We start from the raw sequence: 25,247 nt of genomic DNA on the forward strand, positions 1-25,247 counted from the left end.
GAGAAGAGAGTCGGTCCAATAATTGAACCCTTTGGCACCCCCATAGAGACTGCCAGAGGTCCGGACAGCAGACCCTCCAATTTGACACACTGAACTCTATCAGAGAAGTAGTTGGTGAACCAGGCGAGGCAATTATTTGAGAAACCAAGGCTGTCGAGTCTGCCGATGAAGATGTGGTGATTGACAGAGTCGAAAGCCTTGGCCAGATCAATGAATACGGCTGCACAGTAATGTTTCTTATCGATGGCGGTTAAGATATTGTTTAGGACCTTGAGCGTGGCTGAGGTGCACCCATGACCAGCTCTGAAACCAGATTGCATAGCAGAGAAGGTATGGTGAGATTCAAAATGGTCGGTAATCTGTTTGTTGACTTGGCTTTCGAAGACCTTAGAAAGGCATGGTAGGATAGATATAGGTCTGTAGCAGTTTGGGTCAAGAGTGTCCCCCCCTTTGAAGAGGGGGATGACCGCAGCTGCTTTCCAATCTTTGGGAATCTCAGACGACACGAAAGAGAGGTTGAACAGGCTAGTAATAGGGGTGGCAACAATTTCGGCAGATAATTTTAGAAAGAAAGGGTCCAGATTGTCTAGCCCGGCTGATTTGTAGGGGTCCAGATTTTGCAGCTCTTTCAGAACATCAGCTGAATGGATTTGGGAGAAGGAGAAATGGGGAAGGCTTGGGCGAGTTGCTGTGGGGGGTACAGTGCTGTTGACCGGGGTAGGAGTAGCCAGGTGGAAACATGTCCAGCCGTAGAAAAATGCTTATTGAAATTCTCAATTATGGTGGATTTATCAGTGGTGACAGTGTTTCCTATCTTCAGTGCAGCGGGTAGCTGGGAGGAGGTGTTCTTATTCTCCATGGACTTTACAGTGTCCCAGAACTTTTTTGAGTTCGTGTTGCAGGAAGCAAATTTCTGCTTGAAAAAGCTAGCCTTGGCTTTTCTAACTGCCTGTGTATAATGGTTTCTAGCTTCCCTGAACAGCTGCATATCACGGGGGCTGCAGAACGCCATCAGTTGTGTTGTTACAAGGTAGGTGTTGTATACAGAAGATAGCCCTATAAGTCCATATTATGGCAAGAAAAACTCAAATAAGCATTCTTCTCTCTCTACCCCCCCTTACATCACCACACGGTCTTTCACACCTCCCAGCCCTTCTCAGCAGAGAGGAAGTGGGCAGTGTGGAGAGAATAGGCTGCATAGACAGGATATAAGTCATTAAAGAGTTTAGAGAGAGGAAGTGATAGAATACATTGAGATGGAACACACCTGTCTTCTACTCTGTGAGTAACTATATGGTTTAATACCTGTATAGTTTAATACCTGTATAGTTTAATATCTGTATAGTTTAATATCTCTATAGTTTAATATCTGTATAGTTTAATATCTCTATAGTTTAATATCTGTATTGTTTAATATATCTATAGTTTAATATCGCTATAGTTTAATATCGCTATAGTTTAATATCTGTATTGTTTAATATATCTATAGTTTAATATCGCTATAGTTTAATATCGCTATAGTTTAATATCGCTATAGTTTAATATATGTATTGTTTAATATCTGTATAGTTTAATATCTATATAGTTTAATATCTCTATAGTTTAATATATGTATTGTTTAATATCTGTATTGTTTAATATCTATATAGTTTAATATCTCTATAGTTTAATATCTGTGGAACAGCTCAGTGTTTACATCATGTACCATAGTGATAGTTTTCTCTGTGTTTCAGTGCTGTTCAGTACACTGGTATACTCCGGCCTCGGTCATAATGGAGGTACGTATCTATTTATTCATCACCTGCTCAATTTTCCTCCTCCTCTTCTTCTCCTCTTCTTCTCCTCTTCTTCTCCTCCTCTCCTCCTCTTCTTCTCCTCTTCTATCTCTCTGTTTACTCCTGCTACTCCTCTCATATCAAGTCTCTCCTTCTCTTCTCCTCCTCTTCTTCTCCTCTTCTTCTCTTCTCCTCTTCTTCTCCTCTTCTTCTCCTCTTCTTCTCCTCTTCTTCTCTTCTCCTCTTATTCTCCTCTTCTTCTCCTCTTCTTCTCTTCTTCTTCTCTTCTCCTCTTCTTCTCCTCTTATTCTCCTCTTATTCTCCTCTTCTCTCTCTCTGTTTACTCCTGCTACTCCTCTCATATCAAGTCTCTCCCTCCTCTTCTTCTCCTCTTCTTCTCTTCTCCTCTTATTCTCCTCTTCTTCTCCTCTTATTCTCCTCTTATTCTCTCTCTCTGTTTACTCCTGCTACTCCTCTCATATCAAGTCTCTCCTTCCTCTTATTCTCCTCTTCTTCTCCTCTCCTCTTCTCTCTCTCTACTCCTGCTACTCCTCTCATATCAAGTCTCTCCTTCCTCTTCTTCTCCTCTTCTCTCTCTCTGTTTACTCCTGCTACTCCTCTCATATCAAGTCTCTCCCTCCTCTTCTCCTCCTCTTTTTCTCCTCTTCTTCTCCTCTTCTCTCTCTCTCTCTACTCCTGCTACTCCTCTCATATCAAGTCTCTCCCTCCTCTTCTCCTCCTCTTCTTATCCTCTTCTTCTCCTCTTCTCTCTCTCTACTCCTGTTTCTCTTCTCATATCAAGTATCAAGTCTCTCCCTCCTCTTCTTCTCCTCTTCCTCTCCTCTCCTCTTCTCTCTCTCTACTCCTGTTTCTCCTCTCATGTCAAGTCTCTCCCTCCTCTTCTTCTCCTCTTCCTCTCCTCTTCTCTCTCTCTCTACTCCTGCTACTCCTCTCATATCAAGTCTCTCCCTCCTCTTCTTCTCCTCTTCTTCTCCTCTCCTCTTCTCTCTCTCTCTCTACTCCTGCTACTCCTCTCATATCAAGTCTCTCCCTCCTCTTCTTCTCCTCTTCTTCTCCTCTCCTCTTCTCTCTCTCTCTCTACTCCTGCTACTCCTCTCATATCAAGTCTCTCCCTCCTCTTCTTCTCCTCTTCCTCTCCTCTCCTCTCTCTCTCTACTCCTGCTACTCCTCTCATATCAAGTCTCTCCCTCCTCTTCTCCTCCTCTTCTTATCCTCTTCTTCTCCTCTTCTCTCTCTCTACTCCTGTTTCTCTTCTCATATCAAGTATCAAGTCTCTCCCTCCTCTTCTTCTCCTCTTCCTCTCCTCTCCTCTTCTCTCTCTCTACTCCTGTTTCTCCTCTCATGTCAAGTCTCTCCCTCCTCTTCTTCTCCTCTTCCTCTCCTCTTCTCTCTCTCTCTACTCCTGCTACTCCTCTCATATCAAGTCTCTCCCTCCTCTTCTTCTCCTCTTCTTCTCCTCTCCTCTTCTCTCTCTCTCTCTACTCCTGCTACTCCTCTCATATCAAGTCTCTCCCTCCTCTTCTTCTCCTCTTCTTCTCCTCTCCTCTTCTCTCTCTCTCTCTACTCCTGCTACTCCTCTCATATCAAGTCTCTCCCTCCTCTTCTTCTCCTCTTCTTCTCCTCTCCTCTTCTCTCTCTCTCTCTACTCCTGCTACTCCTCTCATATCAAGTCTCTCCCTCCTCTTCTTCTCCTCTTCCTCTCCTCTCCTCTCTCTCTCTACTCCTGCTACTCCTCTCATATCAAGTATCTCCCTCCTCTTCTTCTCCTCTTCCTCTCCTCTCCTCTCTCTCTCTACTCCTGCTACTCCTCTCATATCAAGTCTGTAGTTGTGATTCTCTGTCTGGTGTAGTGATCTTGTGTGTGTGTGTTGTGTGTGTTGTGTTTCTGCAACCAGTCAGTGAGCAGTACATAGGTTACTGAGTAGCTTACGCATGAGCAGGGCCAGAAGGAAGGTCTTGTGGTCAAGCAGGTAAAGCGTTTCTCTTCTCAGTTCCCTTCTCAGTTCTCTTCTAGCTAGACAAGACGACAACAAAAAACTGCACAGGAATACAATTGGGAGGTCTGTCTCCAACAACGTAGCAGACACAAGCTAGTTGTTTCTCTCTGTGAGGTCACCTTCCTGACAACCAAAGCTTGTTGTTTCTCTCTGTGAGGTCACCTTCCTGACAACCAAAGCTAGTTGTTTCTCTCTGTGAGGTCACCTTCCTGACAACCAAAGCTAGTTGTTTCTCTCTGTGAGGTAACCTTCATGACAACGTAAGCTTGTTGTTTCTCTCTGTGAGGTCACCTTCCTGACAACCAAAGCTAGTTGTTTCTCTCTGTGAGGTCACCTTCCTGACAACCAAAGCTTGTTGTTTCTCTCTGTGAGGTCACCTTCCTGACAACCAAAGCTGTGATGACACCTGGATGTGAGTCAGCTAGTGCTTTTAGACTATTCTCTCTGTGATGACACCTGGATGTGAGTCAGTGCTTTTTACAAGACTATTCTCTCTGTGATGTCACCTGGATGTGAGTCAGCTAGTGATTTTTACAAGACTATTCTCTCTGTGATGACACCTGGATGTGAGTCAGTGCTTTTTACAAGACTATTCTCTCTGTGAGGTCACCTTCCTGACAACCAAAGCTTGTTGTTTCTCTCTGTGAGGTCACCTTCCTGACAACCAAAGCTGTGATGACACCTGGATGTGAGTCAGCTTTTAGACTATTCTCTCTGTGATGACACCTGGATGTGAGTCAGTGCTTTTTACAAGACTATTCTCTCTGTGATGTCAACTGGATGTGAGTCAGCTTTTAGACTATTCTCTCTGTGATGACACCTGGATGTGAGTCAGTCTTTTTTACAAGACTATTCTCTCTGTGATGTCACCTGGATGTGAGTCAGCTAGTGCTTTTTACAAGACTATTCTCTCTGTGATGACACCTGGATGTGAGTCAGCTTTTAGACTATTCTCTCTGTGATGACACCTGGATGTGAGTCAGTGCTTTTTACAAGACTATTCTCTCTGTGATGTCACCTGGATGTGAGTCAGCTAGTGCTTTTAGACTATTCTCTCTGTGATGACACCTGGATGTGAGTCAGCTAGTGCTTTTTACAAGACTATTCTCTCTGTGATGACACCTGGATGTGAGTCAGCTTTTAGACTATTCTCTCTGTGACGTCACCTACCTGCAGTCTCAGTCAGCCTCTTCAACAGCCAACAGTTTGAATGACTGAGTCAATGATTTGGTTTAGTTGGAAAGACTACTGTGTAACAGAGGTGGTTTCTTGAAACACGCCCCCACGTGATGACAAGTAACCTGGTCTGAGACATGATGACTTGTATTGGGTACACGAGGCTTAAGCTCAGCGGGCTAAAACAGCCATTTGCAGTGCAGGAGATCTGGGTTCAAACCAGGGTCTCATATTGAATCTGGTGTAGACTGGAAGAACTAATCAATGGGTTTCATATTGAATCTGGTGTAGACTGGTAGAACTAATCAATGGGTTTCATATTGAATCTGGTGTAGACTGGTAGAACTAATCAATGGGTTTCATATTGAATCTGGTGTAGACTGGTAGAACTAATCCAAGGGTTTCATATTGAATCTGGTGTAGACTGGTAGAACTAATCAATGGGTTTCATATTGAATCTGGTGTAGACTGGTAGAACTAATCAATGGGTTTCATATTGAATCTGGTGTAGACTGGTAGAACTAATCAATGGGTTTCATATTGAATCTGGTGTAGACTGGTAGAACTAATCCAACGGTTTCATATTGAATCTGGTGTAGACTGGTAGAACTAATCAAATAGTAACTTGGATGTGAGATTGATACAGCTCTCAGACTGACCCTTTCTCTCTCTTTCTGTCTCCCCTTCCTCTATCTCTCTCTGTCTCCCTGTGTCCCCCTCCTCTCTCTTTCTGTCTCCCCTTCCTCTATCTCTCTCTGTCTCCCTGTCTCCCCCTCCTCTGTCTTTCTGTCTCTCTGTGTCCCACTCCTCTCTGTCTCCCCCTCTCTCTTCCTCCAGTATCTCTGAGCGTCCGTCCCAACCGATCTCAGTTCTTTGAATATGAGTCTTTAACTGTGAGCTGTGAGGTTCAGGGGAGCTCTGCTGGATGGACACTGAAGAGATACACATCGACTGGGAAGCTTTCAGCTTGTGGAAGCGACTGGGGAAAACAGCAAGGTTCTTCATGCATCGTGTCACTAATACTATCAGACAGTGGAGTGTACTGGTGTGAGTCTGGGTCTGGAGAACACAGCACTGCTGTCAACATCACAGTACACGGTGTGTCCACAAATCTACTGATATTATAGTGTTTAGTGTTTAATCTGGTTTCAGATAGCTGATGTTATGTTTATATATGATGTTTATATATTATATACAGCTGGGGCTGTGATCCTGGAGAGACCTGTTTATATATGATGATTATATATTATATACACCTGGAGCTGTGGTCCTGGAGAGACCTGTTTATATATGATGTTTATATATTATATACAGCTGGGGCTGTGATCCTGGAGAGCCCTGTTTATATATGATGATTATATATTATATACACCTGGAGCTGTGGTCCTGGAGAGACCTGTTTATATATGTTTATATATTATATACAGCTGGAGGTGTGATCCTGGAGAGACCTGTTTATATATGATGTTTGTATATTATATACAGCTGGAGGTGTGATCCTGGAGAGCCCTGCCCTTCCTGTGACTGAGGGAGATTCTGTGACTCTGCGCTGCAGATATCAGGGAACTCCCTCTGACCTCACAGCCGATTTCTACAAAGATGGATCCCTCGTTAGGACCGAGACTACGGGAGAGATGACCATCCCTGCAGTATCCAGGTCAGACGAAGGACTCTACAAGTGTTCCAACTCTGAAGGAGAATCACCGGAGAGACGGATGACTCTGACAGGTGTGAATTAAATCCCTCTTTGTACCATTAAGTTGATGCCTACGGTAAATACATCCATTAAAACCTCTTACTTCTACCCCCTCCTTTTTCGAACATTCTGTTAAAAATCGCGCAACTTTTCAGCGTCCTGCTACTCATGCCAGGAATATAGTATATGCATATGATTAGTATGTGTGGATAGAAAACACTCTGAAGTTTCTAAAACTGGTTAAATCACGGCTGTGACTATAACAGATCGTGTGTTTCATTGAAAAACGCAAGAAAAACTGCTCTCTGAAAGCTAAAAATAATTTCCATAAGTCACTTCCACGAGTTGTTAAAAGAGGACAAAATTTAATATCGACCTGCATGCAATTCATACAAATTCCACACGATGTCGCCATTGTCGTCATTTTCAATTGAATTAATTGTTGGAAAATCCATCTATCTGGCATCCGTTTCTTCCAGTCTTCACCCGGATGTTGTTAATGAAGACATTGGTAGCCATTGATTTGCAAACGAGGAGCTATTGAATATACATCGCCCTGTAATCATTTTGATAGATTATAAACGTTTACTAATACCTAAAGTTGGATTAAAAAAAGGATTTCGAAGTGTTTTGTGAAAGTTTATCGTCGACTTTTTTAATTTTAAAAAATTACGCAGCGTTTAAAAACAATGTTTTTTTCTGAATGACACAGCTTCCATACAAAGCTATTTTGGGTATATATGGACCGATTTAAACGAAAAAAATACCCAATAGTGATGTTTATGGGGCATATAGGAGTGCCAAGAAAGAAGCTCGTCAAAGGTAATGAATGTTTTATATTTTATTTCTGCGTTTTGGGTAGCGCCGGCTACCGCAAAATCTGTTGTTTACGTGTCGTGCTGGTATTTTGGGGGGTGCATGCTATCAGATAATAGCTTCTCATGCTTTCGCCGAAAAGCATTTTAAAAATCTGACTTGCTGGCTAGGTTAACAACGAGTGTAGCTTTAATTCAATACCCTGCTTGTGAATTTTGATCAAGGTTTGAGTTGTAACGAGTACATTTAGCATTTAGCGTAGCGCATTTGCATTTCCAGGTGCCTAGTTGAGACGTCTGCGTCTCAAGTAGCATCAAGAAGTTTTAAACCTACGGTAAATACATCCATTAAACCTACGGTAAATACATCCATTAAACCTACGGTAAATACATCCATTAAACCTACGGTAAATACATCCATTAAACCTACGGTAAATACATCCATTAAACCTACGGTAAATACATCCATTAAACCTACGGTAAATACATCCATTAAACCTACGGTAAATACATCCATTAAACCTATGGTAAATACATCCATTAAACCTACGGTAAATACATCCATTAAACCTACGGTAAATACATCCATTAAACCTACGGTAAATACATCCATTAAACCTACGGTAAATACATCCATTAAACCTACGGTAAATACATCCATTAAACCTACAGTAAATACATCCATTAAACCTACGGTAAATACATCCATTAAACCTACAGTAAATACATCCATTAAACCTACGGTAAATACATCCATTAAACCTACAGTAAATACATCCATTAAACCTACGGTAAATACATCCATTAAACCTACGGTAAATACATCCATTAAACCTACGGTAAATACATCCATTAAACCTACGGTAAATACATCCATTAAACCTACGGTAAATACATCCATTAAACCTACGGTAAATACATCCATTAAACCTACGGTAAATACATACATTAAACCTACGGTAAATACATCCATTAAACCTACGGTAAATACATCCATTAAACCTACGGTAAATACATCCATTAAACCTACGGTAAATACATCCATTAAGTTTAAACTACAGTAAATACATCCATTAAACCTACGGTAAATACATCCATTAAACCTACGGTAAATACATCCATTAAACCTACGGTAAATACATCCATTAAACCTACGGTAAATACATCCATTAAACCTACGGTAAATACATCCATTAAACCTACGGTAAATACATCCATTAAGTTTAAACTACAGTAAATACATCCATTAAACCTACGGTAAATACATCCATTAAACCTACGGTAAATACATCCATTAAACCTACGGTAAATACATCCATTAAACCTACGGTAAATACATCCATTAAACCTACGGTAAATACATCCATTAAACCTACGGTAAATACATCCATTAAACCTACGGTAAATACATCCATTAAACCTACGGTAAATACATCCATTAAACCTACAGTAAATACATCCATTAAACCTACAGTAAATACATCCATTAAGTTGAAACCTACGGTAAATACATCCATTAAGTTGAAACCTACGGTAAATACATCCATTAAGTTGAAACCTACGGTAAATACATCCATTAAACCTACGGTAAATACATCCATTAAACCTACGGTAAATACATCCATTAAACCTACAGTAAATACATCCATTAAACCTACGGTAAATACATCCATTAAACCTACAGTAAATACATCCATTAAGTTGAAACCTACGGTAAATACATCCATTAAACCTACGGTAAATACATCCATTAAGTTGAAACCTACGGTAAATACATCCATTAAACCTACGGTAAATACATCCATTAAGTTGAAACCTACGGTAAATACATCCATTAAACCTACGGTAAATACATCCATTAAACCTACGGTAAATACATCCATTAAACCTACGGTAAATACATCCATTAAACCTACGGTAAATACATCCATTAAACCTACAGTAAATACATCCATTAAACCTACGGTAAATACATCCATTAAACCCACGGTAAATACATCCATTAAACCTACGGTAAATACATCCATTAAACCTACGGTAAATACATCCATTAAACCTACGGTAAATACATCCATTAAACCTACGGTAAATACATCCATTAAACCTTTGGTAAATACATCCATTAAACCTACGGTAAATACATCCATTAAGTTGAAACCTACGGTAAATACATCCATTAAGTTGAAACCTACGGTAAATACATCCATTAAACCTACGGTAAATACATCCATTAAGTTGAAACCTACGGTAAATACATCCATTAAACCTACGGTAAATACATCCATTAAACCTTTCTATTTCTTTGTTGGCCTAGTATGGTTCCCAATCAGAGGCAGCTGTTTATCGTTGTCTCTGATTGGGGATCATATTTAGGCAGCCCTTTTTCCCACCTTAGATTGTGGGATCTTTGATTTTGTTAGTTACTGTGCAGCCTTCAGAACTTTCCGTTCGTTTTGGTATATTGTTCTTTATTGGTGTTCATCTTTAAATAAACGAAGATGTTCACCTACCACACTGCACCTTGGTCCAATCCTTCTCTAAACGAACGTGACATAATGATAATGCAGAGGATTTCCCCAAGGTTGCTGTTGACGCATCTCTCTCTGTCTCTTCCTCTCAGTTCTCTCTCCTCCAGTCTCTCTGAGCGTCCGTCCCAACCGATCTCAGTTCTTTGAATATGAGTCTTTAACTGTGAGCTGTGAGGTTCAGGGGAGCTCTGCTGGATGGACACTGAAGAGATACACATCGACTGGGAAGCTTTCAGCTTGTGGAAGCGACTGGGGAAAACAGCAAGGTTCTTCATGCATCGTGTCACTAATACTATCAGACAGTGGAGTGTACTGGTGTGAGTCTGGGTCTGGAGAACACAGCACTGCTGTCAACATCACAGTACACGGTGTGTCCACAAATCTACTGATAATATAGTGTTTAGTGTTTAATCTGGTTTCAGATAGCTGATGTTATGTTTACATATGATGTTTATATATTATATACAGCTGGGGCTGTGATCCTGGAGAGCCCTGTTTATATATGATGATTATATATTATATACACCTGGAGCTGTGGTCCTGGAGAGACCTGTTTATATATGATGTTTATATATTATATACAGCTGGGGCTGTGATCCTGGAGAGACCTGTTTATATATGATGTTTATATATTATATACAGCTGGGGCTGTGATCCTGGAGAGACCTGTTTATATATGTTTATATATTATATACAGCTGGAGGTGTGATCCTGGAGAGACCTGTTTATATATGATGTTTGTATATTATATACAGCTGGAGGTGTGATCCTGGAGAGCCCTGCCCTTCCTGTGACTGAGGGAGATTCTGTGACTCTGCGCTGCAGATATCAGGGAACTCCCTCTGACCTCACAGCCGATTTCTACAAAGATGGATCCCTCGTCAGGACCGAGACTACGGGAGAGATGACCATCCCTGCAGTATCCAGGTCAGACGAAGGACTCTACAAGTGTTCCAACTCTGAAGGAGAATCACCGGAGAGACGGATGACTCTGACAGGTGTGAATTAAATCCCTCTTTGTACCATTAAGTTGATGCCTACGGTAAATACATCCATTAAAACCTCTTACTTCTACCCCCTCCTTTTTCGAACATTCTGTTAAAAATCGCGCAACTTTTCAGCGTCCTGCTACTCATGCCAGGAATATAGTATATGCATATGATTAGTATGTGTGGATAGAAAACACTCTGAAGTTTCTAAAACTGGTTAAATCACGGCTGTGACTATAACAGATCGTTTGTTTCATTGAAAAACGCAAGAAAAACTGCTCTCTGAAAGCTAAAAATAATTTCCATAAGTCACTTCCACGAGTTGTTAAAAGAGGACAAAATTTAATATCGACCTGCATGCAATTCATACAAATTCCACACGATGTCGCCATTGTCGTCATTTTCAATTGAATTAATTGTTGGAAAATCCATCTATCTGGCATCCGTTTCTTCCAGTCTTCACCCGGATGTTGTTAATGAAGACATTGGTAGCCATTGATTTGCAAACGAGGAGCTATTGAATATACATCGCCCTGTAATCATTTTGATAGATTATAAACGTTTACTAATACCTAAAGTTGGATTAAAAAAAGGATTTCGAAGTGTTTTGTGAAAGTTTATCGTCGACTTTTTTAATTTAAAAAAATTACGCAGCGTTTAAAAACAATGTTTTTTTCTGAATGACACAGCTTCCATACAAAGCTATTTTGGGTATATATGGACCGATTTAAACGAAAAAAAGACCCAATAGTGATGTTTATGGGGCATATAGGAGTGCCAAGAAAGAAGCTCGTCAAAGGTAATGAATGTTTTATATTTTATTTCTGCGTTTTGGGTAGCGCCGGCTACCGCAAAATCTGTTGTTTACGTGTCGTGCTGGTATTTTGGGGGGTGCATGCTATCAGATAATAGCTTCTCATGCTTTCGCCGAAAAGCATTTTAAAAATCTGACTTGCTGGCTAGGTTCACAACGAGTGTAGCTTTAATTCAATACCCTGCTTGTGAATTTTGATCAAAGATTGAGTTGTAACGAGTACATTTAGCATTTAGCGTAGCGCATTTGCATTTCCAGGTGCCTAGTTGAGACGTCTGCGTCTCAAGTAGCATCAAGAAGTTTTAAACCTACGGTAAATACATCCATTAAACCTACGGTAAATACATCCATTAAACCTACGGTAAATACATCCATTAAACCTACGGTAAATACATCCATTAAACCTACGGTAAATACATCCATTAAACCTACGGTAAATACATCCATTAAACCTACGGTAAATACATCCATTAAACCTACGGTAAATACATCCATTAAACCTACGGTAAATACATCCATTAAACCTACGGTAAATACATCCATTAAACCTACAGTAAATGCATCCATTAAACCTACGGTAAATACATCCATTAAACCTACGGTAAATACATCCATTAAACCTACGGTAAATACATCCATTAAACCTACGGTAAATACATCCATTAAACCTACGGTAAATACATCCATTAAACCTACGGTAAATACATCCATTAAACCTACGGTAAATACATCCATTAAACCTACGGTAAATACATCCATTAAACCTACAGTAAATACATCCATTAAACCTACGGTAAATACATCCATTAAACCTACGGTAAATACATCCATTAAACCTACGGTAAATACATCCATTAAACCTACGGTAAATACATCCATTAAACCTACGGTAAATACATCCATTAAACCTACGGTAAATACATCCATTAAACCTACGGTAAATACATCCATTAAGTTTAAATCAAATCAAATCAAATCAAATCAAATCAAATCAAATTTTATTTGTCACATACACATGGTTAGCAGATGTTAATGCGAGTGTAGCGAAATGCTTGTGCTTCTAGTTCCGACAATGCAGTAATAACAAGTAATCTAACTAACAATTCCAAAACTACTGTCTTGTACACAGTGTAAGGGGATAAAGAATATGTACATAAGGATATATGAATGAGTGATGGTACAGAGCAGCATAGGCAAGATACAGTAGATGGTATCGGGTACAGTATGTACAAATGAGATGAGTATGTAAACAAAGTGGCATAGTATAGTATAAAGTGGCTAGTGATACATGTATTACATAAGGATACCGTCGATGATATAGAGTACAGTATATACGTATGCGTATGAGATGAATAATGTAGGGTAAGTAACATTTATATAAGGTAGCATTGTTTAAAGTGGCTAGTGATATATTTACATCATTTCCCATCAATTCCCATTATTAAAGTGGCTGGAGTTGAGTCAGTGTCAGTGTGTTGGCAGCAGCCACTCAGTGTTAGTGGTGGCTGTTTAACAGTCTGATGGCCTTGAGATAGAAGCTGTTTTTCAGTCTCTCGGTCCCAGCTTTGATGCACCTGTACTGACCTCGCCTTCTGGATGATAGCGGGGTGAACAGGCAGTGGCTCGGGTGGTTGATGTCCTTGATGATCTTTATGGCCTTCCTGTGACATCGGGTGGTGTAGGTGTCCTGGAGGGCAGGTAGTTTGCCCCCGGTGATGCGTTGTGCAGACCTCACTACCCTCTGGAGAGCCTTACGGTTGAGGGCGGTGCAGTTGCCATACCAGGCGGTGATACAGCCCGCCAGGATGCTCTCGATTGTGCATCTGTAGAAGTTTGTGAGTGCTTTTGGTGACAAGCCGAATTTCTTCAGCCTCCTGAGGTTGAAGAGGCGCTGCTGCGCCTTCTTCACGATGCTGTCTGTGTGAGTGGACCAATTCAGTTTGTCTGTGATGTGTATGCCGAGGAACTTAAAACTTGCTACCCTCTCCACTACTGTTCCATCGATGTGGATAGGGGGGTGTTCCCTCTGCTGTTTCCTGAAGTCCACAATCATCTCCTTAGTTTTGTTGACGTTGAGTGTGAGGTTGTTTTCCTGACACCACACTCCGAGGGCCCTCACCTCCTCCCTGTAGGCCGTCTCATCGTTGTTGGTAATCAAGCCTACCACTGTTGTGTCGTCCGCAAACTTGATGATTGAGTTGGAGGCGTGCGTGGCCACGCAGTCGTGGGTGAACAGGGAGTACAGGAGAGGGCTCAGAACGCAACCTTGTGGGGCCCCAGTGTTGAGGATCAGCGGGGAGGAGATGTTGTTGCCTACCCTCACCACCTGGGGGCGGCCCGTCAGGAAGTCCAGTACCCAGTTGCACAGGGCGGGGTCGAGACCCAGGGTCTCGAGCTTGATGACGAGCTTGGAGGGTACTATGGTGTTGAATGCCGAGCTGTAGTCGATGAACAGCATTCTCACATAGGTATTCCTCTTGTCCAGATGGGTTAGGGCAGTGTGCAGTGTGGTTGAGATTGCATCGTCTGTGGACCTATTTGGGCGGTAAGCAAATTGGAGTGGGTCTAGGGTGTCAGGTAGGGTGGAGGTGATATGGTCCTTGACTAGTCTCTCAAAGCACTTCATGATGACGGATGTGAGTGCTACGGGGCGGTAGTCATTTAGCTCAGTTACCTTAGCTTTCTTGGGAACAGGAACAATGGTGGCCCTCTTGAAGCATGTGGGAACAGCAGACTGGTATAGGGATTGATTGAATATGTCCGTAAACACACCGGCCAGCTGGTCTGCGCATGCTCTGAGGGCGCGGCTGGGGATGCCATCTGGGCCTGCAGCCTTGCGAGGGTTAACACGTTTAAATGTCTTACTCACCTCGGCTGCAGTGAAGGAGAGACCGCATGTTTTCGTTGCAGCCCGTGTCAGTGGCACTGTATTGTCCTCAAAGCGGGCAAAAAAGTTATTTAGTCTGCCTGGGAGCAAGACATCCTGGTCCGTGACTGGGCTGGGTTTCTTCCTGTAGTCCGTGATTGACTGTAGACCCTGCCACATGCCTCTTGTGTCTGAGCCGTTGAATTGAGATTCTACTTTGTCTCTGTACTGGCGCTTAGCTTGTTTGATAGCCTTGCGGAGGGAATAGCTGCACTGTTTGTATTCGGTCATGTTACCAGACACCTTGCCCTGATTAAAAGCAGTGGTTCGCGCTTTCAGTTTCACACGAATGCTGCCATCAATCCACGGTTTCTGGTTAGGGAATGTTTTAATCGTTGCTATGGGAACGACATCTTCAACGCACGTTCTAATGAACTCGCACACCGAATCAGCGTATTCGTCAATGTTGTTATCTGACGCAATACGAAACATCTCCCAGTCCACGTGATGGAAGCAGTCTTGGAGTGTGGAGTCAGCTTGGTCGGACCAGCGTTGGACAGACCTCAGCGTGGGAGCCTCTTGTTTTAGTTTCTGTCTGTAGGCAGGGATCAACAAAATGGAGTCGTGGTCAGCTTTTCCGAAAGGGGGGCGGGGCAGGGCCTTATGTGCGTCGCGGAAGTTAGAGTAACAATGGTCCAAGGTCTTTCCTCCCCTGGTTGCGCAATCGATATGCTGATAAAATTTGGGGAGTCTTGTTTTCAGATTAGCCTTGTTAAAATCCCCAGCTACAATGAATGCAGCCTCCGGATAAATTGTTTCCAGTTTGCAGAGAGTTAAATAAAGTTCGTTCAGAGCCATCGATGTGTCTGCTTGGGGGGGGATATATACGGCTGTGATTATAATCGAAGAGAATTCTCTTGGTAGATAATGCGGTCTACATTTGATTGTGAGGAATTCTAAATCAGGTGAACAGAAGGATTTGAGTTCCTGTATGTTTCTTTCATCGCACCATGTCACGTTAGTCATAAGGCATACGCCCCCGCCCCTCTTTTTACCAGAAAGATGTTTTTTCCTGTCTGCGCGATGCGTGGAGAAACCTGTTGGCTGCACCGCTTCGGATTGCGTCTCTCCAGTAAGCCACGTTTCCGTGAAGCAAAGAACGTTACAGTCTCTGATGTCCCTCTGGAATGCTACCCTTGCTCGGATTTCATCAACCTTGTTGTCAAGAGACTGGACATTGGCAAGAAGAATGCTAGGGAGTGGTGCGCGCTGTGCCCGTCTCCGGAGTCTGACCAGTAGACCGCCTCGTTTCCCTCTCTTTCGGAGTCGTTTTTTTGGGTCGCTGCATAGGATCCACTCCGTTGTCCTGTTTGTAAGGCAGAACACAGGATCCGCGTCGCGAAAAACATATTCTTGGTCGTACTGATGGTGAGTTGATGCTGATCTTATATTCAGTAGTTCTTCTCGACTGTATGTAATGAAACCTAAGATGACCTGGGGTACTAATGTAAGAAATAACACGTAAAAAACAAAAAAAAAAAAAAAACTGCATATGGTAAATACATCCATTAAACCTACGGTAAATACATCCATTAAACCTACGGTAAATACATCCATTAAACCTACGGTAAATACATCCATTAAACCTACGGTAAATACATCCATTAAACCTACGGTAAATACATCCATTAAACCTACGGTAAATACATCCATTAAACCTACGGTAAATACATCCATTAAACCTACGGTAAATACATCCATTAAACCTACGGTAAATACATCCATTAAACCTACGGTAAATACATCCATTAAACCTACGGTAAATACATCCATTAAACCTACGGTAAATACATCCATTAATTTGAAACCTACGGTAAAGACATCCATTAAACCTACAGTAAATACATCCATTAAACCTATGGTAAATACATCCATTAAACCTACGGTAAATACATCCATTAAACCTACGGTAAATACATCCATTAAACCTACGGTAAATACATCCATTAAACCTACGGTAAATACATCCATTAAACCTACAGTAAATACATCCATTAAACCTACGGTAAATACATCCATTAAACCTACGGTAAATACATCCATTAAACCTACGGTAAATACATCCATTAAACCTACGGTAAATACATCCATTAATTTGAAACCTACGGTAAATACATCCATTAAACCTACGGTAAATACATCCATTAAACCTACGGTAAATAAATCCATTAAACCTACGGTAAATACATCCATTAAACCTACGGTAAATACATCCATTAAACCTACGGTAAATACATCCATTAAACCTACGGTAAATACATCCATTAAACCTACGGTAAATACATCCATTAAACCTACGGTAAATACATCCATTAAACCTACGGTAAATACATCCATTAAACCTACGGTAAATACATCCATTAAACCTACGCTAAATACATCCATTAAACCTACGGTAAATACATCCATTAAACCTACGGTAAATACATCCATTAAACCTACAGTAAATACATCCATTAATTTGAAACCTACGGTAAATACATCCATTAAACCTACGGTAAATACATCCATTAAACCTACGGTAAATAAATCCATTAAACCTACGGTAAATACATCCATTAAACCTACGGTAAATACATCCATTAAACCTACGGTAAATACATCCATTAAACCTACGGTAAATACATCCATTAAACCTACGGTAAATACATCCATTAAACCTACGGTAAATACATCCATTAAACCTACGGTAAATACATCCATTAAACCTACGGTAAATACATCCATTAAACCTACGCTAAATACATCCATTAAACCTACGGTAAATACATCCATTAAACCTATGGTAAATACATCCATTAAACCTACAGTAAATACATCCATTAAACCTACAGTAAATACATCCATTAAGTTGAAACCTACGGTAAATACATCCATTAAGTTGAAACCTACGGTAAATACATCCATTAAGTTGAAACCTACGGTAAATACGTCCATTAAACCTACGGTAAATACATCCATTAAACCTACGGTAAATACATCCATTAAACCTACAGTAAATACATCCATTAAACCTATGGTAAATACATCCATTAAACCTACAGTAAATACATCCATTAAGTTGAAACCTACGGTAAATACATCCATTAAACCTACAGTAAATACATCCATTAAACCTACGGTAAATACATCCATTAAAACTACGGTAAATACATCCATTAAGTTGAAACCTACGGTAAATACATCCATTAAACCTACGGTAAATACATCCATTAAACCTACGGTAAATACATCCATTAAACCTACGGTAAATACATCCATTAAACCTACGGTAAATACATCCATTAAACCTACAGTAAATACATCCATTAAACCTACGGTAAATACATCCATTAAACCCACGGTAAATACATCCATTAAACCTACGGTAAATACATCCATTAAACCTACGGTAAATACATCCATTAAACCTACGGTAAATACATCCATTAAACCTACGGTAAATACATCCATTAAACCTACGGTAAATACATCCATTAAACCTACGGTAAATACATCCATTAAGTTGAAACCTACGGTAAATACATCCATTAAGTTGAAACCTATGGTAAATACATCCATTAAACCTACGGTAAATACATCCATTAAGTTGAAACCTACGGTAAATACATCCATTAAACCTACGGTAAATACATCCATTAAACCTTTCTATTTCTTTGTTGGCCTAGTATGGTTCCCAATCAGAGGCAGCTGTTTATCGTTGTCTCTGATTGGGGATCATATTTAGGCAGCCCTTTTTCCCACCTTAGATTGTGGGATCTTTGATTTTGTTAGTTACTGTGCAGCCTTCAGAACTTTCCGTTCGTTTTTGTATATTGTTGTTTATTGGTGTTCATCTTTAAATAAACGAAGATGTTCACCTACCACACTGCACCTTGGTCCAATCCTTCTCTAAACGAACGTGACATAATGATAATGCAGAGGATTTCCCCAAGTTTGCTGTTGACGCATCTCTCTCTGTCTCTTTCTCTCAGTTCTCTCTCCTCCAGTCTCTCTGAGCGTCCGTCCCAACCGATCTCAGTTCTTTGAATATGAGTCTTTAACTGTGAGCTGTGAGGTTCAGGGGAGCTCTGCTGGATGGACACTGAAGAGATACACATCGACTGGGAAGCTTTCAGCTTGTGGAAGCGACTGGGGAAAACAGCAAGGTTCTTCATGCATCGTGTCACTAATACTATCAGACAGTGGAGTGTACTGGTGTGAGTCTGGGTCTGGAGGACACAGCACTGCTGTCAACATCACAGTACACGGTATGTCCACAAATCTACTGATATTATAGTGTTTAGTGTTTAATCTGGTTTCAGATAGCTGATGTTATGTTTATATATGATGTTTATATATTATATACAGCTGGGGCTGTGATCCTGGAGAGCCCTGTTTATATATGATGATTATATATTATATACACCTGGAGCTGTGGTCCTGGAGAGACCTGTTTATATATGATGTTTATATATTATATACAGCTGGGGCTGTGATCCTGGAGAGACCTGTTTATATATGATGTTTATATATTATATACAGCTGGGGCTGTGATCCTGGAGAGACCTGTTTATATATGATGTTTATATATTATATACAGCTGGGGCTGTGATCCTGGAGAGACCTGTTTATATATGTTTATATATTATATACAGCTGGAGGTATGATCCTGGAGAGACCTGTTTATATATGATGTTTGTATATTATATACAGCTGGAGGTGTGATCCTGGAGAGCCCTGCCCTTCCTGTGACTGAGGGAGATTCTGTGACTCTGCGCTGCAGATATCAGGGAACTCCCTCTGACCTCACAGCCGATTTCTACAAAGATGGATCCCTCGTCAGGACCGAGACTACGGGAGAGATGACCATCCCTGCAGTATCCAGGTCAGACGAAGGACTCTACAAGTGTTCCAACTCTGAAGGAGAATCACCGGAGAGACGGATGACTCTGACAGGTGTGAATTAAATCCCTCTTTGTACCATTAAGTTGATGCCTACGGTAAATACATCCATTAAACCTACGGTAAATACATCCATTAAACCTACGGTAAATACATCCATTAAACCTACAGTAAATACATCCATTAAACCTACGGTAAATACATCCATTAAACCTACGGTAAATACATCCATTAAAGCTACGGTAAATACATCCATTAAGTTGAAACCTACGGTAAATACATCCATTAAACCTACGGTAAATACATCCATTAATTTGAAACCTACGGTAAATACATCCATTAAACCTACGGTAAATACATCCATTAAGTTGAAACCTACGGTAAATACATCCATTAAACCTACAGTAAATACATCCATTAAACCTACGGTAAATACATCCATTAAACCTACGGTAAATACATCCATTAAACCTACGGTAAATACATCCATTAAACCTACGGTAAATACATCCATTAAACCTACGGTAAATACATCCATTAAACCTACGGTAAATACATCCATTAAACCTACGGTAAATACATCCATTAAACCTACGGTAAATACATCCATTAAGTTGATGCCTACGGTAAATACATCCATTAAACCTACGGTAAATACATCCATTAAGTTAAAACCTACGGTAAATACATCCATTAAACCTACGGTAAATACATCCATTAAACCTACGGTAAATACATCCATTAAACCTACGGTAAATAAATCCATTAAACCTACGGTAAATAAATCCATTAAACCTACGGTAAATACATCCATTAAACCTAGGGTAAATACATCCATTAAGTTGAAACCTACGGTAAATACATCCATTAAACCTATGGTAAATACATCCATTAAACCTACGGTAAATACATCCATTAAGTTGAAACCTACGGTAAATACATCCATTAAACCTACGGTAAATACATCCATTAAACCTACGGTAAATACATCCATTAAACCTACAGTAAATACATCCATTAAACCTACAGTAAATACATCCATTAAACCTACGGTAAATACATCCATTAAACCTACAGTAAATACATCCATTAAACCTACAGTAAATACATCCATTAAACCTACGGTAAATACATCCATTAAACCTACGGTAAATACATCCATTAAACCTACGGTAAATACATCCATTAAACCTACGGTAAATACATCCATTAAACCTACGGTAAATACATCCATTAAACCTACGGTAAATACATCCATTAAACCTACAGTAAATACATCCATTAATCCTACGGTAAATACATCCATTAAACCTACAGTAAATACATCCATTAAACCTACGGTAAATACATCCATTAAGTTGAAACCTACGGTAAATACATCCATTAAGTTGAAACCTACAGTAAATACATCCATTAAACCTACGGTAAATACATCCATTAAACCTACGGTAAATACATCCATTAAACCTACGGTAAATACATCCATTAAACCTAAGGTAAATACATCCATTAAGTTGAAACCTACGGTAAATAATCCATTAAACCTACGGTAAATACATCCATTAAACCTACAGTAAATACATCCATTAAACCTACAGTAAATACATCCATTAAACCTACGGTAAATACATCCATTAAACCTACGGTAAATACATCCATTAAACCTACAGTAAATACATCCATTAAACCTACGGTAAATACATCCATTAAACCTACGGTAAATACATCCATTAAAGCTACGGTAAATACATCCATTAAGTTGAAACCTACGGTAAATACATCCATTAAACCTACGGTAAATACATCCATTAATTTGAAACCTACGGTAAATACATCCATTAAACCTACGGTAAATACATCCATTAAACCTACGGTAAATACATCCATTAAACCTACGGTAAATACATCCATTAAGTTGAAACCTACGGTAAATACATCCATTAAACCTACGGTAAATACATCCATTAAACCTACGGTAAATACATCCATTAAACCTACGGTAAATACATCCATTAAACCTACGGTAAATACATCCATTAAACCTACAGTAAATACATCCATTAAACCTACGGTAAATACATCCATTAAACCTACGGTAAATACATCCATTAAACCTACGGTAAATACATCCATTAAACCTACGGTAAATACATCCATTAAACCTACGGTAAATACATCCATTAAGTTGATGCCTACGGTAAATACATCCATTAAACCTACGGTAAATACATCCATTAAGTTAAAACCTACGGTAAATACATCCATTAAACCTACGGTAAATACATCCATTAAACCTACGGTAAATACATCCATTAAACCTACGGTAAATAAATCCATTAAACCTACGGTAAATAAATCCATTAAACCTACGGTAAATACATCCATTAAACCTAGGGTAAATACATCCATTAAGTTGAAACCTACGGTAAATACATCCATTAAACCTATGGTAAATACATCCATTAAACCTACGGTAAATACATCCATTAAGTTGAAACCTACGGTAAATACATCCATTAAACCTACGGTAAATACATCCATTAAACCTACGGTAAATACATCCATTAAACCTACAGTAAATACATCCATTAAACCTACAGTAAATACATCCATTAAACCTACGGTAAATACATCCATTAAACCTACAGTAAATACATCCATTAAACCTACGGTAAATACATCCATTAAACCTACGGTAAATACATCCATTAAACCTACGGTAAATACATCCATTAAACCTACGGTAAATACATCCATTAAACCTACGGTAAATACATCCATTAAACCTACGGTAAATACATCCATTAAACCTACGGTAAATACATCCATTAAACCTACGGTAAATACATCCATTAAACCTACAGTAAATACATCCATTAATCCTACGGTAAATACATCCATTAAACCTACAGTAAATACATCCATTAAACCTACGGTAAATACATCCATTAAGTTGAAACCTACGGTAAATACATCCATTAAGTTGAAACCTACAGTAAATACATCCATTAAACCTACGGTAAATACATCCATTAAACCTACGGTAAATACATCCATTAAACCTACGGTAAATACATCCATTAAACCTACGGTAAATACATCCATTAAGTTGAAACCTACGGTAAATACATCCATTAAACCTACGGTAAATACATCCATTAAACCTACAGTAAATACATCCATTAAACCTACAGTAAATACATCCATTAAACCTACGGTAAATACATCCATTAAACCTACGGTAAATACATCCATTAAACCTACGGTAAATACATCCATTAAACCTACAGTAAATACATCCATTAAACCTACAGTAAATACATCCATTAAACCTACGGTAAATACATCCATTAAACCTACAGTAAATACATCCATTAAACCTACGGTAAATACATCCATTAAACCTACGGTAAATACATCCATTAAACCTACGGTAAATACATCCATTAAGTTGAAACCTACGGTAAATACATCCATTAAACCTACGGTAAATACATCCATTAAGTTGAAACCTACGGTAAATACATCCATTAAACCTACGGTAAATACATCCATTAAACCTACGGTAAATACATCCATTAAACCTACGTTAAATACATCCATTAAGTTGAAACCTACGGTAAATACATCCATTAAACCTACGGTAAATACATCCATTAAACCTACGTTAAATACATCCATTAAACCTACGGTAAATACATCCATTAAGTTGAAACCTACGGTAAATATATCCATTAAGTTGAAACCTACAGTAAATACATCCATTAAACCTACGGTAAATACATCCATTAAACCTACGGTAAATAAATCCATTAAACCTACGGTAAATACATCCATTAAGTTGAAACCTACGCTAAATACATCCATTAAGTTGAAACCTACGGTAAATACATCCATTAAACCTACAGTAAATACATCCATTAAACCTACGGTAAATACATCCATTAAACCTACGGTAAATACATCCATTAAACCTACGGTAAATACATCCATTAAACCTATGGTAAATACATCCATTAAGTTGTATTTTGCAGTAACAAATATATTCATTTCAGGGGGGAAAAAATCCTTCAGTTAAAATGTGTGTATTAGTGTGTATGAAAGATTTTGTCAACTTTCTCCCCTGTCTCCAACCCCAAGACCCCACTACAGTGCCGGTGTTGTCCATGTCTCTGCCCAGGCTGCTGGGTAGTCTACTGGTGGTGTATCCCTACCTGCTGGTGACCGTCATACTGCTGGTGAAAGGCAACAGACGTAGGGCTCAAGGTAAGAACCTGAGTTCATACATTCCACTGGCTCCAACAACCTGTTGTCCAAATACATTATAACGGGGTCACGACGCTGAACCATGGCTTAGTGTTGATTACTGTAGCTCTGATTGAGCCATGATTTAAAGAGTTGACAGCTGGCTCTGATTGAACCATGTCTTAGTGTTGATTACTGTAGCTCTGATTGAGCCATGATTTAAAGAGTTGACAGCTAGCTCTGATTGAACGATGATTTAAAGAGTTGACAGCTAGCTCTGATTGAGCCATGATTTAAAGAGTTGACAGCTAGCTCTGATTGAACCATGATTTAAAGAGTTGACAGCTGGCTCTGATTGAACCATGTCTTAGTGTTGATTACTGTAGCTCTGATTGAACCATGTCTTAGTGTTGATAACTGTAGCTCTGATTGAACCATGTTGTAATGTGTTGATAACTGTAGCTCTGATTGAACCATGTTGTAATGTGTTGATAACTGTATCTCTGATTGAACCATGTTGTAAAGTGTTGATAACTGTAGCTCTGATTGAACCCTGTTGTAAAGTGTTGATAACTGTAGCTCTGATTGAACCATGTTGTAGAGTGTTGATAACTGTAGCTCTGATTGAACCATGTTGTAGAGTGTTGATAACTGTATCTCTGATTGAACCATGTTGTAGAGTGTTGATAACTGTAGCTCTGATTGAACCATGTTGTAGAGTGTTGATAACTGTATCTCTGATTGAACCATGTTAAAGTGTTGATAACTGGAGCTCTGATTGAACCATGTTGATTGACAGGTGACTAACCCTACTGATTCTATGTAATACTGTATATCTCTAAGTAACTAAACACAGTATTTCTGTGTGATTGACAGGGGTTAAACCCTACTGATTCTATGTAATACTGTATATCTCTAAGTAACTAAACACATACTACATTACTACAGTATTTCTGTGTGATTGACAGGGGTTAAACCCTACTGATTCTATGTAATACTGTATATCTCTAAATAACTAAACACAGTATTTCCGTGTGATTGACAGGTGACCGTTTTGTAGAACAGTGAGGCTGAGAAACACCTGATCACCATGACAACACTCAGAATGGAACACACAACATTCTAATTCTGGACCTGTTATTTACACCCAAAACATTTATTCTTCTCCTGGCCCATAGTGGCATTTAAAAAAATAATAATAATAAAACGATTTATTTAACTGCTTTGATGTATTTGTCTTATTTTAAGGTGTTTCAATATATGTTGTGTTGTATAATTCATTCAGCAGCAGTCCTTTTAAATGGGTAATCTGCAGATCAAAAATACAATACCACCCAGCCACTGTTTTGGTAAACAGCTGTGTAACCTATACAGCCGACGT

General features: G+C 39.5%; 2 protein-coding genes across 2 annotated transcripts; both read left to right on the top strand.

The window, feature by feature from the left end:
- The first annotated feature begins 1,699 nt into the window (after positions 1-1,699).
- Positions 1,700-24,934, top strand: LOC139369531 (Fc receptor-like protein 5). Its single transcript, XM_071108773.1, has 7 exons — positions 1,700-1,778; positions 10,101-10,376; positions 10,764-11,006; positions 18,712-18,987; positions 19,433-19,675; positions 23,762-23,887; positions 24,912-24,934. Exons 1-7 carry the CDS (start codon positions 1,700-1,702, stop codon positions 24,932-24,934), a joined length of 1,266 nt encoding a protein of 421 aa, XP_070964874.1.
- On the top strand, positions 4,469-6,708 carry LOC139369968 (Fc receptor-like protein 5). The gene is made up of 3 exons (XM_071109251.1): positions 4,469-4,481; positions 5,807-6,067; positions 6,455-6,708. The coding sequence occupies exons 1-3, from the start codon at positions 4,469-4,471 to the stop codon at positions 6,706-6,708; spliced, it is 528 nt and encodes a 175-aa protein (XP_070965352.1).
- Positions 24,935-25,247: the final 313 nt, after the last annotated feature.

Source organism: Oncorhynchus clarkii, chromosome 17 (genome assembly GCF_045791955.1).
Source record: "Oncorhynchus clarkii lewisi isolate Uvic-CL-2024 chromosome 17, UVic_Ocla_1.0, whole genome shotgun sequence".
NCBI lineage: Eukaryota > Metazoa > Chordata > Actinopteri > Salmoniformes > Salmonidae > Oncorhynchus > Oncorhynchus clarkii.

Coding starts and splice junctions, on each gene's coding strand:
- LOC139369531 (XM_071108773.1), top strand. CDS start 1,700: ATGTACCATAGTGATAGTTTTCTCTGTGTTTCAGTGCTGTTCAGTACA. Junction 1,779..10,100: donor CGGCCTCGGTCATAATGGAG/GTACGTATCTAT, acceptor TCTTCCTCTCAG/TTCTCTCTCCTCCAGTCTCT. Junction 11,007..18,711: donor GAGACGGATGACTCTGACAG/GTGTGAATTAAA, acceptor TCTTTCTCTCAG/TTCTCTCTCCTCCAGTCTCT.
- LOC139369968 (XM_071109251.1), top strand. Junction 6,068..6,454: donor TGTCAACATCACAGTACACG/GTGTGTCCACAA, acceptor TATTATATACAG/CTGGAGGTGTGATCCTGGAG.